Raw genomic sequence first — 17,967 nt, 5'->3', positions numbered from 1 at the left:
TGTGTGTGTGTGTGTGTGTGTGTGTGTGTGTGTGTGTGTGTGTGTGTGTGTGTGTGTGTGTGTGTGTGTGTGTGTGTGTGTGTGTGTGTGTGTGCGTGCATCTCTGTGTGCGTGCGCTCTGTTTTAGTATGATAACAATGGGAGTGCCAAAAAATGTGTGTGTGTGTGTGTGTGTGTGTGTGTGTGTGTGTGTGTGTGTGTGTGTGTGTGTGTGTGTGTGTGTGTGTGTGTGTGTGTGTGTGTGTGTGTGTGTGTTTCTCTGTGTGTGTGTGTGTGTTTCTCTGTGTGTGTGTGTGTGTGTGCTGTAATTCAATTGTGATCTTCACAAGGATAATTTGCAGCCTGCTTTGTAGCATCTGGTCAGCCAAAATGAATGCAACTGCAAAGAAATGTCTGTTCTAACAGGCGTGTGATAGAGTAATTGTAGCCTACCAGCTGTATAGTCCTGGACTTGGCAATAGCATGAATGGAGTGTCACTTCATTCAGAGATCTTCAGCATGGTATTCATTACACCCACGGGTGTCCTAAAGTTACGGCACGGCTCCGCCTCATTTTAGGCCTATAATAACACTCATACTAGGCCTACTAATGATAATAAGCCAATCATTTTCAAGGTAGGCTACCTGTAGGCCTACTCAATGTTATGCAAATAATTATTAGGCCTACTATTAGCCTAATTGCTGTTTCTTTGTCTCAATCAGCCAATGGAAACTTGGCAACCATCACAGCATAAGCTAAATTATATTATGTCAAATAGTATCCTCAGCTCAGCTTCAATTTGGCTGGTTTGAACACCTGTGCATGTTCAACGGGTTATCCAAAGCGGTCCAATGCACGCAAATTTGACCCCGCCCATATGCACAGCCTCCGTTGTGTGACGAAAGCACGCCTTCGTTGTCATTGGTCGCCGGGAAATTTTGAAATGCAACTTTCTGACCATTCTCAAACGCCGGAGGATGTGTGTGTTGTTATTACGATAACTCCAGCTATGCCGAGGCAAATTGCTTGAAGTTCATTCGTAGTTTGTATGGGACCATAAACGTTTTCGCAACCACACCCGATATTATTTGGACCCGAAGAGTATGTAAGTGATGGAATGGAATTAATACCCATCAACATTTTCTCAACGATGTTAGCCATTAGCATGCTTGCCCTAGCCTACTTATTTCTACAAGGAGCTGTTTGTCAAATGTATGTCCCGTAGGTTAAACATAGCACGCTTTGCTAATCCGCTTCAACGAAATAATAATGTTGTAATGTGTCACAAGGCTGATGATACTCACGAAGCACCAAATATGGTCCTTTGCCAGTGGTGATGTGTGTGTGCCTTACTGTCTGATAAGCTTAATGATACTGGCCGTTTTTAGTTTGATTGACATCTTCATAACGTGTAGTGGGGTTCATTTCACTCACAAAACAAGTAGTACAGTTATCAATGTATTGGGGAGTCATCACGGTCATTGTAATGTTACTTGACGTGATGAATGGCCGTTTAGAAATAAACAATGCTGCATTGTACACTTACCAACGTTGTGTCGGGATTATTTTAACGGATTTCAGTAAACACACCATGGATCCAGGAGTGAGGAGTCTTCATGGACTCTTCCAGGGCATACGAGCTCATGTGGATGTCCTCAACGAAGGCGTTGAGCCACGTATGTAACTTTTTCGTATCACGCCATTGTGTGGCTTTTCATGTACTACACAAAACAATTAATCAATTACTCGCCTCCCAAACAGAGTTCATTCAGCTGGCACTGAATTTCGAGGAGTGTAGGCGTAAATGGCTGAAACTGGAGCAGGACTTTTGTTCCTGTAAAGAGGTTCTGGCTAAAGCCGAGACCGAGAGAAGTGCCCTGGAGGTCAAGCTCAAACATGCCCGCAACCAGGTCGATGTGGAAATCCGCAGACGACAGAAGGCAGAGGGTGACTGTGAGAAATTGGTAAGAAGATTTCCAAGCAGAAGTGATGCTTTGTATGAGAGCAGATTGTCGACTTCAGTTATTGGAATGACAGTACCACCAATGTGATTAGAAAAAAAACTGCCTTTTTGCTGAGATGGTTTAAAATGCCCTTTTTACTTTGATTCTGCAGGAGCGTCAAGTAATGCTGATTAAGGAACTGCTGGTGTCTGAGGGCTCCAATAGCATCCAGTTGAATGAAGAGCAGCGCTCTGCCTTGTCCTTCCTCAATTTCAGACCCGCAGCATCCAGCAACCTCAACACCAGCCGGAAGTAAGGACAGTTCTTGCTTAGTGAGAAGATAATATGAATGGCTTGCGGTGACCCTATTCGTTTAATAGAATTGGAAAATATGAACCTGCCTTTTTTTTTTACAAGTTCTGTTATTGAAACAAATTGGTGATTGGTTCACTTACACACATTGAACTTTACTCCAACAGGTTGACGACTATTGATGAGTCTGGCTCAATTTTGTCAGACATCAGCTTTGACAAAACGGATGACTCCATGGTAGGTCACTGTGAAGGACATGGAAAGCTGTGTGTGTTCGTATGTGCTTGTATAGTGTGCACACACACTTTGTGTTCCGTCGCATGCATGTTTGCAGGCTAACTACTAACTAAATTGCCCCTCAACAGGACTGGGATTCCTCCTTGGTCAGAAATGTGCGGCTCAAGAAGCGTCAAAAACGAGTAAGTTGGGACTGCTTGAGCACAATAAACACAATACTACTGTAATGTGTTGATGTGTCTAACACGGGGCATACTCTTACCTTTTCAGCGCTCCTCCAGAACCCACACAGAGGGGCCTGTTGGTGGTCCAAAGAAGTCCCGATCAATTGGCCGTACCTCAGAAAAGGTAATGCATCAGCAGTACGTGATGGAGTTATCTGAGAACCGTTACGCATTTGTATGCTTTGATGTTTGCACATCCACGGTTGTTTTCAGAGCAAATTGGCTTTTGGTGCCCTTTCGCCACCGACCACTCTTTCATGTGCTTATCTGTTATCTTGTGATTCATATGACGCTGAGAGTATGGACTTTTCTGTATGTTTAGCTCTGACTTTGTGGTTGTTTGCCCATAGGGCAATGAGTCACTAGTGGCAAAGACCACCGTGACTGTGCCTGCCAACGGAGGACCCATCGAGGCGGTTTCAACAATTGAAGCTGTACCCTACTGGACCCGCAGCAGATCAAAGACAGGTAAGACATGTTTGCTCTAAAACTGACCCAGAATAGGCTGCATGGCTTTTCAGAGTTCATTCACTAAGGTTGATGTACATCTGTGCTTGTTTCCAGAATGGAGACCATTTCAATTGCTAGTGTTTAATGTTTTTAAAGTGACTGGTTCATGGTGTTTTTTGGCACATCATCATACACTTGGACTCGTAATTTTAGGGCACAGATAGAAGTTGCAGCTCCCATTGTCATTGCTAGTGCACGATGCAACTGATCACTAATGGTTCTCTGTGTGCGGTGCCCGAGCAGCACAGGACTGGGACACCGACTCCATCCAGTCCAATGAGCCAGTGTTCAAGCAGCCAAGCCGGCCAGAGAGGCCCATCACCACCTCCACGGAGCCCAGCACTCCCACCAGCACCAGCGGCATCCGCCTGCACGAGTTTGTCTCCAAAACGGTAAGGACTTTGATGCATATCAACCTGGACCTGGGACCTGTTTCTGCTAGCTTTTTTCTGACCTTTTCTGTTTTGTTGAACAGTGAGCAGAGGCGTATCTTGCCACCACCAGGCAAGGCAGGCAGCGGCTTGGGGCCCCCAAGCCCCTAGATAGTGAATAACAGCCCATACTGTACTATAGTAGTGGTGATTTTGGTTCAAATGTTCATTGTTTTGCATTTTCGCTTGGGGCCCCACCTGACCCTAATCGCCTCTGACAGTGAGGGCACATTCCATGAACAACTAGCATTGTGCTACCAACTTCTTGTGGTTGTAGGAAAGTAGTTCAGAATCATTTGCTCCTGTTATTTTTCCAGGATAAACAGCCAGGTTTTCAGCAAGGATGTAGCTGATTTTCTTTTCCCCTTCAGGGAAATGGAAGTACAGGGTAAAAAGTGTGGTTGTAGGAAGGAGGCTGGGTGGGTTGTTTTTAAAGACCACTCATTGATATTTTGAAAGCGTCTAAAAGTTAAAAGTTAAGCAAAGGATCCTGATATGAAACGCTGACAAAATATAGAAACTGTGTGCTTGGATTTATTTATATATTTTGCTCCCTATTGATGTTGAATTAGTTTTATCCCTAGCCGCCAGGTACTGATCAATATTTGATGAAAGAATTGTTCACATTTTTCTTGAGAAAATGTACAAGGCAAAGCCTCGTAAAAATGTGAGGCAGTGTGTTCACACATAACAAGATGTAATAATACAGAGCTGTCAGTCTTCTAGATTGTTTAGTTTTGATGTCGTGCCATTTTTTCACCCCTTGAAACAGGTGATCAAGCCAGAGTCGTGCGTCCCTTGCGGGAAGAGAATAAAGTTTGGCAAGATCTCTCTGAAGTGCAGGGACTGCCGCGTGGTGTCCCACCCCGAGTGCCGCGAGCGATGCCCGCTGCCTTGCATACCCAGCATGATTGGCACTCCTGTCAAGATCGGCGAGGTACGGTGCCCGTCAACATAGAGCAGATCTCTGAACTTTTAACCTTTCCACACTGTTAAAAACCTCCTCCAAGAAATTGTGCTGTCTACTGATGATTAAAATGTTTGTTTGTCCTCCTGGAAGGAACGCATGTTGCATTTTGAATTTGACTGCGTTACAACTGTCTGTGCCTGTGTAGAAGGATGAGCTGTAAATTGCCTCCGAGTTTTTTAAGGGTAGGCAAATGTGTGGTTTACTGTGTAACCAACAATGTTTGTAGATTTATGCCGAATGGACAAGCACATGTACAGATGCATGCCCTGCGCTAGGCATTTGACATGGGATATGACCTCAAGCTGGTTCATTGCCATCATCCCCTTTTTGTGTTTATTTTGTCGCAGATTGCAGTTGTGTACTTCTACTACTGATGATAGCTATGTGTGTAACACGGGTCATTCAACCATGCAGCTCAAAGTACTTTCACAGGAACACAGGTTTGGCAGATTTTTTGAGACATGCAAGGTGATCGATGTCACCCAGCAGCAACAATGGAGAGGGAAAACCTCTCTTTTGGTTTTGCTTAACGGTATCCTCTACTTGCTATCCTCCAGGGCACTCTGGCTGACTACGTATCGGGCACGTCCCCCATGATCCCCTCCCTGGTCGTGCACTGTGTCAACGAGATCGAGCAGCGCGGCCTGCACGAGGTGAGAACGCTTCAGTTTTGAGACTGCTGTCTGCTTAGTCCCGTCTTACTGCTGTCATGTTTTTATAAATTGTGTGCAGCAACTCTAAAATGCCACTGTCAGACAGAAACCAGTTTGCTTGTTGGGCAGTTTGCATGCAACACAGGTCTGGTGACCTTTTTGACATCTTGGGAGGCTATACCATATAATGCTATACCATACTATACTATATAATTCAGGAACACAGTGTTATTGTCTTAACGGAAGAGGCACAGGGTTAGCCAGTCTTTACTTCCACAAAGGGAGGCCTTACAGGAGTTCAGATGACTGTTCCCTTTGTTTGGTCTTTCTCACTGACCGAGGGATATTCTCAACTTTTTAAATGTCATATAGACCCCTTTAGAGTTTGCAAACAGGTATGACGTAATTGGGCTGCGTGCGCACCGCTGCCTCAAAATCGTCCATGCTCCGTTCACTTGTACAGAGACTCGACGGGTGTTTTTTCCGAAATAATATAACGGATGCTCGCGCTAACCTCAGATATGCAGTGGGCACCAAGGACACGGTATTCCTGGCGATATCATCAGTCCAGTCAGTAGTTTAATGTCTTGTAACAACAAACATCTCCTATGCCTCTGGAACAGCCTCTTCCCTCTCAAAATAGCATAACAAGTGTACTTTTCTGAATCTCTATTTTTTTTATCGACGTACACGCTTCAGAACGGCAGTTTTTCTCTCCTTAGTGTCTACACTGTCACCCAGTATTACATACAGAATCACCACTCCGGATTTTACCCATGCCTGTAGTTCTCCTAGTGACCGCTGTCGAGATACGGCTCTGAGCGCAGCACCCCGTTCTTTCTGAATGGAGTCTGCACTCACCCTAGAGTGCAGTACCACCCAAAAAAGTGGAGTCTCTCGTAATATCCTTACAATATCTCTGGTGTGTTTGAGTCAACGATGCGCACGCATTCATGAGGACGTTGACTCTGAATGGGTCTATACAGAAAACGGGTGGGTCCAATGGTCGCAAATGTAACTGCAATAGGTAGTTGGTTGGCTATTAGGATTTCTCTTCTTCACACCAAGATCAGAGATTTTGCCAGCAACGGCTGCATGCTAATCACAACAATTTCCTGGGTCTATCAGACGGCCATATTCAGCCAGTACACAACACCCATTAACAGCTCTTCACACCTTACGAACGATACTCAATAACGATATTTAGAAATATAGCAGAGTTTTTTTGTCACTAATTTGTCGTTCTGTGTGGGGGTGTGGCTTTGGTCGTTTTCGCGATACGCATATCGCCGCTCTTGATATCGCGATTTAGACACATTTTCAATATATTCATTTCATTTATTTAAACTCGAAGAATCATTGAGGGCCCAGCCCTCATTTACAATGATGTCGAGTAAAACAAACAATTGCACATATAAAATCATATATAAACAACGAACATACACAATACACCATAAATCATATAAGAGATAAGAATTAAGACAAACTATGAATTAAAACTTATGAGTTAAAACAAGTGCAAGTATGTGATAAAAAACTTCCCAGTGTAACTTTAAAATGTTCTAATGGCACAAAGGCTTGAAGACCCATCCTTAGTTGTAAGTTATTCCAAACTGAAGGTCCACAGACACTAAAAGCTGTTTTACCCAGTTCTGTGCGGGCATAAGGGACCTCCAGTAAAAAATTGCTGCTGCGGGTTTGGTATGGGTTGGAGTGCCAAACTAAAAGAGATGAAATATAAAATGGGAGTTTGCCAGTGAGGGCCTTATAAATAAAAATAAAATAATGCATGTCCCTTCTGTGAGAAAGTGGAGCCCACCCAACTTTATCATATAACAGGCAATGATGTGTACTATATGGATCCCCAGTAATAAAACGAAGAGCTGAATGATAGACAGTGTCAAGTGCCTTCAGATTAGAGAGTGGTGCATGTCTGTAAATAATATCACCATAGTCAAGGGAAGACAGAAAAGTAGCTTCAATTAACTTTTTTCTGCAGAAAACAGGAAAGTGATATTTATTTCTGTGCAGGAAAGATAGCTTTTGTCTGAGCGTAGTGACAAGACAGTCAGTATGTTTCTTGAATGTGAACTTGTCATCTAGCCAGATTCCCAGGTACTTATAATGTGATACTCTCTCAATAACAGACCCATCTAAAGTAGATATATTAAAATCATTTTTCATGCCATGCTTAGATCGAGTAAAGACCATACATTTAGTCTTGCTTACATTAAGTAGAAGCTTAAGACTAATGAAGGCATTTTGTAGGATATTAAAAGACTGCTGCAATTTCTCCAAGGCTAGCTGTACAGAATCCGCAACACAATACAAAATTGTATCATCTGCATATAGATGAATAGAGCAGTTGGAAAGGAGAGAAAGTATGCTATTTATGTACATGGTGAAGAGTACCGGACCTAATACTGAACCTTGTGGGACCCCCTTGGTTATTAGCAGGGGGTCAGATTGAGTATTACCCAATTTTACAGTATGGTGTCTGTTTGAAAGGTAGCTCTGGAACCATTTACAGGCACTTGCATTAAAACCAATACCAGGCAGAATTTGTAGAAGCAGAGAATGGTCCACGGTGTCAAATGCTTTGGATAAGTCCACAAAGATGGCAGCACAATGTTTTTTCTTGTCAAGAGAAGTGATAATATCATCCATTACTTTAGTAGCAGCAGTAACTGTACTATGTTTAGGCCTAAAGCCTGATTGGAGAGGGCTCAAAATATTATTGGTATTTAGAAATTCTTTGAGCTGATCATTTACCAACTTCTCTAGTATTTTTGAGAGACACGGTAGCTTGGATATTGGTCGATAGTTGTTAGGGTCAGTCTTATCACCCCCCTTGTGCAACGGGGTAATGTGTGCAAATTTCCATAGTGTAGGGACAACTCCAGTGGAAATAGAAAAATTGAAAATGTGCAATAATGGCTCTGCTATTATATATGCCGCAGTGCGAAGAAAAAGGGGATCTAGCTGGTCTTCTCCAGTGGATTTGCGACTATCAATTGCTAATAAAGCAGATAGCACTGTATGCTTAGACACAGGATGAAGCCTGAATTCCAGATCATCGTCTCTGACATTGTCTCTGATACGCATATCATGTCCAGCCCTAGGCATAAAGGAATGATTATTGCTATTGTCAAAACTTTGACTGGCTAAAGAAAAATGTTTATTAAGAGCACTGCAAATGTCTGATTTGTCTTGTAGTAGACAGTCATCAAACTTAATTGAAGAAGGCATAGGTGTAACAGATTTATTGTTTTTGTAATTTACAGCCTTCCAGAATTTTGCAGGATCTGAGTACGAACTAGAGACAAGGTTAAAGTAATAGTCAGATTTAGCCTTTCTTACAGATAATGTACATCTGTTCCTGATTTTCCTGAAACTTGTCCAGTCGGAGGCATCCTTGCTCCTATGCAGCCCTAATATGCCCCCCTTGAAAGAAAGTATTTTATTGTACTGTATGTAAGGCTCAGCTGGCAGCAGAGCATGTCGGCCTTAAACACTACAGAGCCTTTCAGCCAGAAGCATTTCACTTACACATGTGTGAAATCCTCTGGCCCTTCTGTTGCAGGCCGGGCTGTACCGCCTGTCCGGGGCCGAGCGCACGGTGCGGGAGCTGAAGGAGAAGTTCCTGCGTGGCAAGAGCGTGCCACTGCTCAGCAAGGTGGATGACATCCACGCCATCACCGGCCTGCTCAAAGACTTCCTCAGGAACCTGCGAGAGCCCCTGCTCACCTTCCGCCTCAACCGCAAGTTCATGGATGCCGCAGGTGGGTGGCATACACAACGCTACACAATGCTATTTAGTAGTTGCTATCATCTAATGCGAATCAGAAATGATGGTCTAACGCCATTGACACGTGCAGACAAAACGAGCAAAGAGAAAAGGGGTGAAGTGTTCCGTGCTGACGGCTCACGGTCAACAGGTCGTAGCAGCGAAACTAATCTATTGATACATTTATGTTGTTGATTTCATTGGCCGCCGCAGGTGAAATTTGCTCCTGATTTGCATAATGTTAAACTTGGCTCAATAGCTTCGATTCGCCCCTGTTCGCTTGCCTTCGCCTCATTTTGCTTCCTTCATAGGAACACTTGGCCTAAGTTGCGTGTATGTGTCAGTGTTAGGTTAAGTATTTTGTGTGGTAGCTGGTGGGCATTTAAGATTACATTACACACAGAAGATGATTGGAAATGCTTGATCCTGCAGAACATCTAAAGTGACTAACATGAGATGGATAAATGTGTGATCAGAGTCAATATTTTGTGTGAATGGTGTGATATTGCTTTTAAATGGCAACAATGTATTAGTGCTCCGGTCAGTCATTGGTAGGACAAAACATTGAACTTCTACATTACAACAAAAGAACATGGCCTTGAATGCAGCAATGATGCTTGAATGAAGGGTTTCATTGTTTGAAATACATCACTCGAGATTTTCTTCTATTATTCTTTTCTATTGTTCTTTACTATCTTCTCTGTAACTTTACCAATATACAGTAACGCCCACCTTTGTAAGGAGAGGTCTGTTGTAATTACAGGTGTCGCAATTCCTGATGCAAGCCATTATTATTAACTAAATGTTTCCAAATTAACATAATGGCAATCTTGACAAATTGGTTATGCATTGATGTCGCTGTTACAATTCAAATTAATGGATGACTTTTCTTCCTGTCTTCAGAGGTGAGCGATGAGGATAATAGCATAGCTCTGATCTACCAGACCATCAGTGAGCTGCCCCAGGCCAACCGGGACACCCTGGCCTTCCTGCTCATCCATCTACAGAGGTAGGCAAAACCCTGGGCTACCCCTTCACCTAGAGGTGGGCGAGATGACCATTTTAAATCATGAAATCGAGTACAAGATCGTCTTGAATCTGGGTCATTTCACGTGAAATCAGACGCTTTGGGACCCGACCGATCCGGATTTCAATCATACTTGGTGTGCCTTTTTAGTAGCAAGGTAGCACCCCAGAACTGCATTGGTTTGAATCTGACACTAATATTAAGGGAGAAACAGACTAGGAAAGGTTCACATTTTAGGGTAGGACACTATACATTCAGCCTGGAATATATCAGTCAGTGTTAGTCACAAAAAGATGCCTGTGGTATTGTTTGAAAGCTCTTTTCTGGCTCTACATATTACACAATCAGCTTGGAATACAACAACTCTCAGAATATGAATTATGATAAATTGAAAAATTAAAAATTGAATATCTAAAAAAAACTATATTTTAAAATGGCCAGTTCCTTGTCCAAACGTAGCCGGCAATGTCATTAGCAACACCTCAAATGCTGGTGTTCGGTTCTTTATTCATTTCAGAGAGAATTTGACTCACAAATATGGCATCATACAGACCACTTACTAATAATATGGTAATACCATAGTAGCATCACATGACAAAACAAAAACAAAACAAAAATGGTCAGTTTCCATGGTCCCAGGTTTCAGAAACTAAGGCAGATGTCCATTTATACACACCAAATGATGATATGTGAATGTTTGAACATTCCTTCTCTGTGTACCTGTGTCATCTTCCCTTTACCGTACTTTAAAGAGATAATCAATGGCTACACTCTCATTTTGTACTCTACCAGTGCATTTGAAGCAGCAGCTGTGTCTTTTGTAGATAATGTATAAGTACGTCCCGTTGCAGTTAGGTTCCACTACCAGAAGCACATCCTGATGATCCATGACAAGTCTATCTGGTCTGAAGGGAAAAGTGAAGGATGGAGATGGTCCATGAGGATGCAGGAAGTTCAGTTTCACCTCTCCAGTGCTCGGCATACATTCCTCAACACATGCTAGCCACCAGTTGCCATCATATACAGCTACAACATACCCTTTGATGCTTGAAAATGTAACACATTCTTTTACTGAGCTCACTCTTTCAACTCCTTCTCTGAATGCGGAAAATGGCCTAATGTCCATTGACAATGGGCAGAAGCTGTGTAGTTTTTGAGTACCTGGAATAGTTCTTGCAGATTCAAACCTCTTCAACAGGTTCTCAGCTTCATGATGGTGCATCTCTCTCAACAAGAACATCCATTGCCAGTTTGCCACAACAGAGATGTACCATCATGAAGCTGAGAACCTGTTGAAAAGGTTGGAATCTGCAAGAACTATTCCAGGTACTCAAAAACTACACAGCTTCTGCCCATTGTCAATGGACACAGTGGAAGTTAGGCCATTTTCAGCATTCAGAGAAGGCAGAGTTGAAAGAGTGAGCTCAGTAAAGGAATGTGTTACATTTTCAAGCATCAAAGGGTATGTTGTAGCTGTATATGATGGCAACTGGTGGCTAGCATGTGTTGAGGAATGTATGCCGAGCACTGGAGAGGTGAAACTGAACTTCCTGCATCCTCATGGACCATCTCCATCCTTCACTTTTCCTTTCAGACCAGATAGACTTGTCATGGATCATCAGGATGTGCTTCTGGTAGTGGAACCTGTATGATGCCATATTTGTGAGTCAAATTCTCTCTGAAATGAATAAAGAACCGAACACCAGCATTTGAGGTGTTGCTAATGACATTGCCGGCTACCTTTGGACAAGGAACTGGCCATTTTAAAATATAGTTTTTTTAGATATTCAATTTTTAATTTTTCAATTTATCATAATTCATATTCTGAGAGTTGTTGTATTCCAAGCTGATTGTGTAATATGTAGAGCCAGAAAAGAGCTTTCAAATAACACCACAGGCATCTTTTTGTGACTAACACTGACTGATATATTCAAGGCTGAATGTATAGTGTCCTACCCTCACATGTGAACCTTTCCTAGTCTGTTTCTCCCTTAATATTAGTGTCAGATTCAAACCAATGCAGTTCTGGGGTGCTACCTTGCTACTAAAAAGGCACACCAAGTATGATTGAAATCCGGGTCGGTCGGGTCCCAAAGTGTCTGATTTCACGTGAAATGACCCATCTGCCAAAGTGGAGAAATCGTATACATCGTCTTGCAGTGACGATGTTTACAACCAGTATCAGAGTAATGGAAGATTATGTTAAAAAATCGTGATGTGATGTTTTTGCCATATTGCCCACCCTTACCTTCCCCCATCCCAGGGCTGGTAGTATTCAGGCTAAGTGTCTGATTTTAGGCTAGTAATATAGTCATTAGGGGATTATTTTTTTCCTTATTTCAATAAGTGTTAAAGGTTCAGGCTCTGGATTTCCGTCTACTATCAGGCCTGCTATCTATAGTACTGTACAGTGTACATAAGAACAGGGCAATGTTCTTGAAACATTTTTTGGTTTTGTTGTTTTTGTGGAAATACGTCTACCACTTCACTTCAGCGTGCTGGGAGTCTGCACAGTGATACTAATAAACGTAAACTTTTTTGATTTTGTTGAAATACTATATCTGTCAGTCTTAAGTGCACTCTGGCTTTATTCCCACAACGGCACAACTTTAAAATAAATTGTATTTCTTTGGTGCATTAAAGGATTTTTAATAAAGAGAAGCAAATCTAAAAGTCTTGGAATTTAATTAACTTCCGTGGCCCCCGTAGACTTCCCAGAACTCGGAGAGGGAGATGAACACTGCTCCAATTTCTGGAATTTGTTTTGTGAAGATGCATGTGCTTGACTGTTCACTTTGCCATCTCTTCCTCCTCCTCCTCCTCCTCCTCCTCCTCCTCTTCAGAGTGGCCCAGAGCACTGTAACAAAGATGAACGTCACCAATCTGGCGCGAGTGTTTGGCCCGACAATTGTGGGCCACTCGGTGCCCGACCCTGACCCCATGACCATCCTCCAGGACACCAAACGCCAGCCTAAGGTAAACACAACCCTGTTACTGTTAATGATATTTTATGGGTTTCCCTTTAGTGCAGTCTACATCGGTGGTTTTCAAACTTCTTTTGAGCCAAGGCACACCTTTTTCGAGGTCAAAATGCACAGTCAATTGTAAATGAAAATAAAACCCTATTGCTTATATTAACAATGTACAGTCATTTTGTAATTTTCCGTGGCACACCAGAGGATTTCTCACGGCACACTAGTGTTCCCTGGCTGGCACAGAGGTTGGAAAACACTGGCCTACATATAGCAGCATGCTTTATTTATGTGCTTACTCTGTTTGTATCTACTCCTAACAATAACTCATGTTGCAGTGAAAGTTCATAAGCTTACATGCTGTTACATACTTGGTTAAACTAACTAATATAGCAGAGACCTTGAAACGAGCCGATAAACTTGCACGAATGCTAATGAGTAGGAGTTTGTGTTGTGTTGTTCTGCTATGGCATCATCCACACATAATGCTCCCTTCTCCTCGGAGCGGAACCCCTAAGGCATAGAAAGCGCAGGTTGTCTGTCTCGGGTATAATATCCCCATAAAACTCACAATGTGGAGTTGAGTCTTCTCCCCTGCCTGGAGGCTATTTTGCAAGGCAGGTCTGTGTTGTTTAATACTGCTTTGAATGACTATGGATGAGGCAACAGTCAGAAACTCTACAGCTACAGTGTTGTGATCATGTGGTGTCTCCCCTGGTGACTCTAGGTGGTGGAGAGGCTGCTGTGTCTCCCGACCGAGTACTGGAGCCAGTTCATGATTGTAGAGAGCGACCTGGACCATCATCACCATCATTCCGACCACATGGTCATCGAGAACATCAACTGCTATGCCACGCCAGAGCAGAAAGGTGAGTGACTGTGCTTTAACTGCTAGCATGTGGTAGCTACTGCCACTGTGTAGTCTAATATAGTTTTTCTCAACGGGGGCCCTAGAGCTCCCCAGGGGCCGTTGGAGAGCTCTGGGGACATTGAGAAGGACATAGTTTGGATGTTAAGATGAGGTTGAGTGCGCATTTGTTCAAAAAGGTTGTGAACCACTGGTCTAACTTAGTTGTTCAACTACCATTCAACTTCTGGACTATATAGTTAATGGGTGAATATTTCAGACACGGACATGGGCTATGCCACTCTGTATGAGTTGTCTTTTTTTGGATTAACATGGATCTGTGTCCCTGTACAAAACCTGAAAAAAAGGCCTGTGGAATGGTTTATTATGTCTGATAAATTGTACTCTTGTACAGCTAACCACTGCACAGCAGCAAAACAAATGGCTAGAAGCGTGCAAATGCAGTGCAAAGCTGGAGTAAATTGGTGTCATTTGTTATAAATAGGCCTATCGCTTATGAGCCTGACATCAGAGCAGTTGTAATTTGTGTCTTGAACAATGCCCAACTTTTTCCATCTGGACCAAATGTATTCGTAATGGTCCCATCATAAAGCTGGAAGTGGACTCTGGTAGTGTAGCCCCCCGTCGCTGCTGCCAAGACCATTATGGCCCATCTCTCAATGTCCAAAATTGCAGAACGGCCTCAGCTTTGGCTCACACTCCCCCCTTTTCAACTTCCACAAAGATCAGCATGCTAGTTTTCATAAAAAGCTGCTGACAGACCCACAAAGTTTTTGGGGAAAAAAAACTAACGGAAATATTAATCGTTTTAAAGGTAAAAGTAATTAAAAGGCACATCAGTTTAGTGAACTTCCTGCTGCAAAGTGCCAACAGTGGTTAATGCAGGTTATTTTCCAGGTGCCCGGCATCCATTCTTTACGATAATGGAACAAAGGCACTGAAACAGCGCCATCCGCTGGTGTAGGTGTAGTAGACATGTCCATGTGGAGAGATGATGATGGGGTTTTGTAGGCCTGCGGGTTAAAGCTTAATTCTCCATCCAGACTGATCTTGGGGAAAATAATGCTATTTTATCCTAGTGCATTCAGTGGGTTTCTTTTGACACATTTTGTTTTTGTACACAGCAGTAGACAACGGCATTAGAATAGTGCCACACCTAATACTTTTTTTCATGCAGTCAATGCAACACGAATGAATGTTCAGCTGTACCCAGACCAATCCCATCCCTATACTGTCTGCAAAGAAATATTTTTTACTTTAGTAGTGTCGTTGACATGAAGACAACCGAGGAAAACTGAGAACTTGTGCCCAGAATAAACCCAGCCCTAATCTGTCACATGAAGTTGGGAAGCAGCAGAATGCACCAACATACTGGAAGAAAGTTAAAATGGGAATTATTTACTTGACTTGACGCAGGGTCATGATGTCATGTTGCCTCATGTCTCCACAGTGAGTATGCTGGGACCCGTCACCACTCCAGAGCACCAGCTGAGCAAGACTCCGTCCACCAGCTCCCTCTCCAGCCGAATGATGAACAAGATCACTCCCAAGTACGTAAAACCATTATTAACCCACCCATTACTGAACAAGGTCACTCCCAAGTACACAAAACCATGATTAGCTCCCCCATTACAAAACAAGATCACTCCCAAGTATGTATTATAACCATGATTAAGATTAACCCACCCATGTCCCTGCCGTGGCACTGGGTTTCTGCACTGGTGACCCCGGTTTGATTGCAGCCCGGGTCATTCGCCAATCCTTCCCCATCTCTCTCTCTCCCCACTAATTTCCTCCCTCTCCTCCACTCTCCTGTCGGACATAAAGGCAAAAAAAAGCCCTAAAATAATATTTAAAACAAAAAGGATTAACCCGCCCATTACTGAACAACATCACTCCCAGGTATGTGAACCGCTGTCCCCTTCACCCAAGGAGCAGGAGTTCTACCTGGTCCCAGGGCTGCACAATTAATCGTAAATAATCGAAAATCGTGATTTTAATCGTGATATCGAAATCGTGATTTCAATCAGGATTTAATCGTGGCAATAGTGACCTGCCTTAGAGCGTCCTTGAAGCCAGAACATATTGACAGGCTGGTGTTTCAAGACAGAAATCTGTCCACCTTAGTTTCATGCTATTGTCTCTTACATAATTATTACAATTCAGTTTTATTTTGTTCATCCTGTATATAATTCATTCTTGGTCATATTTCATTTTGTTATAATTTAAAAGAAAATTCAGCAAAAAATCAATAATCGTGATTCCGATTTTGACCCAAATAATCGTGATTATGAATTTTTTTTCCATATTCGTGCAGACGTGACTTTTCTGTTGTATTCAACAAATTGTTGGCTGTGGTGTGTGCATGATGTGATGGAAAATGACATTATAACATCCTGAAGGCCTTTCGAGACTTTATTGCTGCTTTAAGTTGAACTGCTATGGTAACTTTGAACACGGTTGTTCAAATGAGGTTTCGCTCATGTATGTTAGGGGCCGTCAGGTTCATTCTAGGGGCCTTCTTCTCACCCTGAATAATGCTCCCATTTCCCCCCCTCAGGTTTGGAAGCAAGAGCAAATCAGCAGTGAACTTCAACCGGCAGGGAAACTTCTTTGCCTCTCCACTCCTGAAGTAATCCGATGGCAGCTATTCTACTTTCTCCACAGCTTCTACAGACACAGGGCACCCTGTCAGGCTGTAGACTTTATATGTGCTATTGTATGGTCTTGTGTAGTGCTTCAGCGTTGCTTTTCTTTTGCCCTTTTATACTACTATATTTGTCAGTGTATCAAAGTAGATTTGTTGTTTTTTGTGTACATAGTAGGTTTTATATATGTGTGTGTATGGTCCTGGATGTTTTTTAAAAAATCAACCAAAGGGAAGATGTTGAACCTGCAGTGTTCACTGCCTTGTCAATGACCTATGAGTGTCTGTCATCAAGATACTCTGGCAGGTTGACTACTCTGTAAAAGTGTAGTGAAACGATGGAAGAGGAGAGTATTTGGGTTCGTATAGATGGGAGACGTGTCATACGTATTGGCTGTGTTTTTCTATACCCTTTAGCTTTTAGAGCGGTGTTGTACTTGACAAATTTATATCTGTAGCGTCAGACCTTTCTTGTGGCATTTGAAGGAGCATTATTTTATTTGTATATGGAAAGGATGGCTTACATGTTTTCTTTTTTCCCTCAACTGCACCTATTCCAGTCCAAAAGGGATGCACATGGTACGTGCGAGTCCTTGTCTTTTTGCATGTTTTGTTTTTGTCACATTTGTAGTGGTGCTTTTGATCAGTCATTTAGTTGGTCTGACGTTAAAGAACCATCATTTCATCATTTCAATTCTAACGCCATTTCAGCTGCAACTTGAACAGTTTTAACAAACATGTCTTTACTTTGTTGGACACATGTCTGGAAGGGAGCACTTTACAGAAATTGGCAGTACAGCATAGAATGATTTGAAGATGATTCATGATTTTCCTCATGCTTCGTCCTAACCCCAAGTTACATAAAATACCCTGTCGTCATGTCAAGAACTAGGATTTCCTATGCAAGGTAATTAATGTACAATTACACACATTTTGGAATTTATATGCTTAGTGTGCCAGTGTGTGTGTGTGTGTGTGTGTATATACAAATGCCAGTAATTTCAATTTATGTTTTTTAATAGTGGTGGCTTAGCGAGACCTAAAAAATATATGCATTTCATCAGAATGCACACTTGTATAATCAACTTGTCTTGTGATTTGTAAAAATACACGAATTTCCAGCAAGGTAGCACAGCGTGTGTCTCTTTTTTTCCTTTCTTTTTAAATTCTTTTTACTATGCCCAACATCGTCTGTTAAGTTTTGTTGAATACAAAGAGGATCATCTCACCAGTCCCAAGTCTGTCGTTTCTCCAAACTAATGACATCAATTATCAAAAGCAGTTCTATTTAGGGGTTTAGAGAAGAAACCTGCATTCTCTAAGAATCTAGGACTGGGAAGGGGTGTCTCTTCAGTATGGGCATCCCACAGACGGCTCTATTGGCTGTCTAGCACCTGGTGTACAAC

At 42.5% G+C, this 17,967-nt stretch overlaps 1 protein-coding gene across 1 annotated transcript; it reads left to right on the top strand.

Annotated features, from left to right (window-relative positions):
* The first annotated feature begins 924 nt into the window (after positions 1-924).
* On the top strand, positions 925-17,690 carry racgap1 (Rac GTPase activating protein 1). The gene is made up of 17 exons (XM_063209079.1): positions 925-1,085; positions 1,562-1,656; positions 1,742-1,944; positions 2,096-2,235; positions 2,403-2,472; positions 2,601-2,654; positions 2,743-2,820; positions 3,047-3,164; positions 3,450-3,598; positions 4,410-4,574; positions 5,165-5,260; positions 8,844-9,042; positions 9,951-10,056; positions 12,918-13,050; positions 13,774-13,915; positions 15,365-15,464; positions 16,475-17,690. The coding sequence occupies exons 2-17, from the start codon at positions 1,572-1,574 to the stop codon at positions 16,548-16,550; spliced, it is 1,914 nt and encodes a 637-aa protein (XP_063065149.1). The 5' UTR covers positions 925-1,085; positions 1,562-1,571; the 3' UTR covers positions 16,551-17,690.
* Positions 17,691-17,967: the final 277 nt, after the last annotated feature.

Source organism: Engraulis encrasicolus, chromosome 10, assembly GCF_034702125.1.
Source record: "Engraulis encrasicolus isolate BLACKSEA-1 chromosome 10, IST_EnEncr_1.0, whole genome shotgun sequence".
Taxonomy (NCBI): domain Eukaryota; kingdom Metazoa; phylum Chordata; class Actinopteri; order Clupeiformes; family Engraulidae; genus Engraulis; species Engraulis encrasicolus.
The sequence above is the reverse complement of the archived record's forward strand: the minus strand, read 5'-3'. Positions and strand labels throughout refer to the sequence as shown.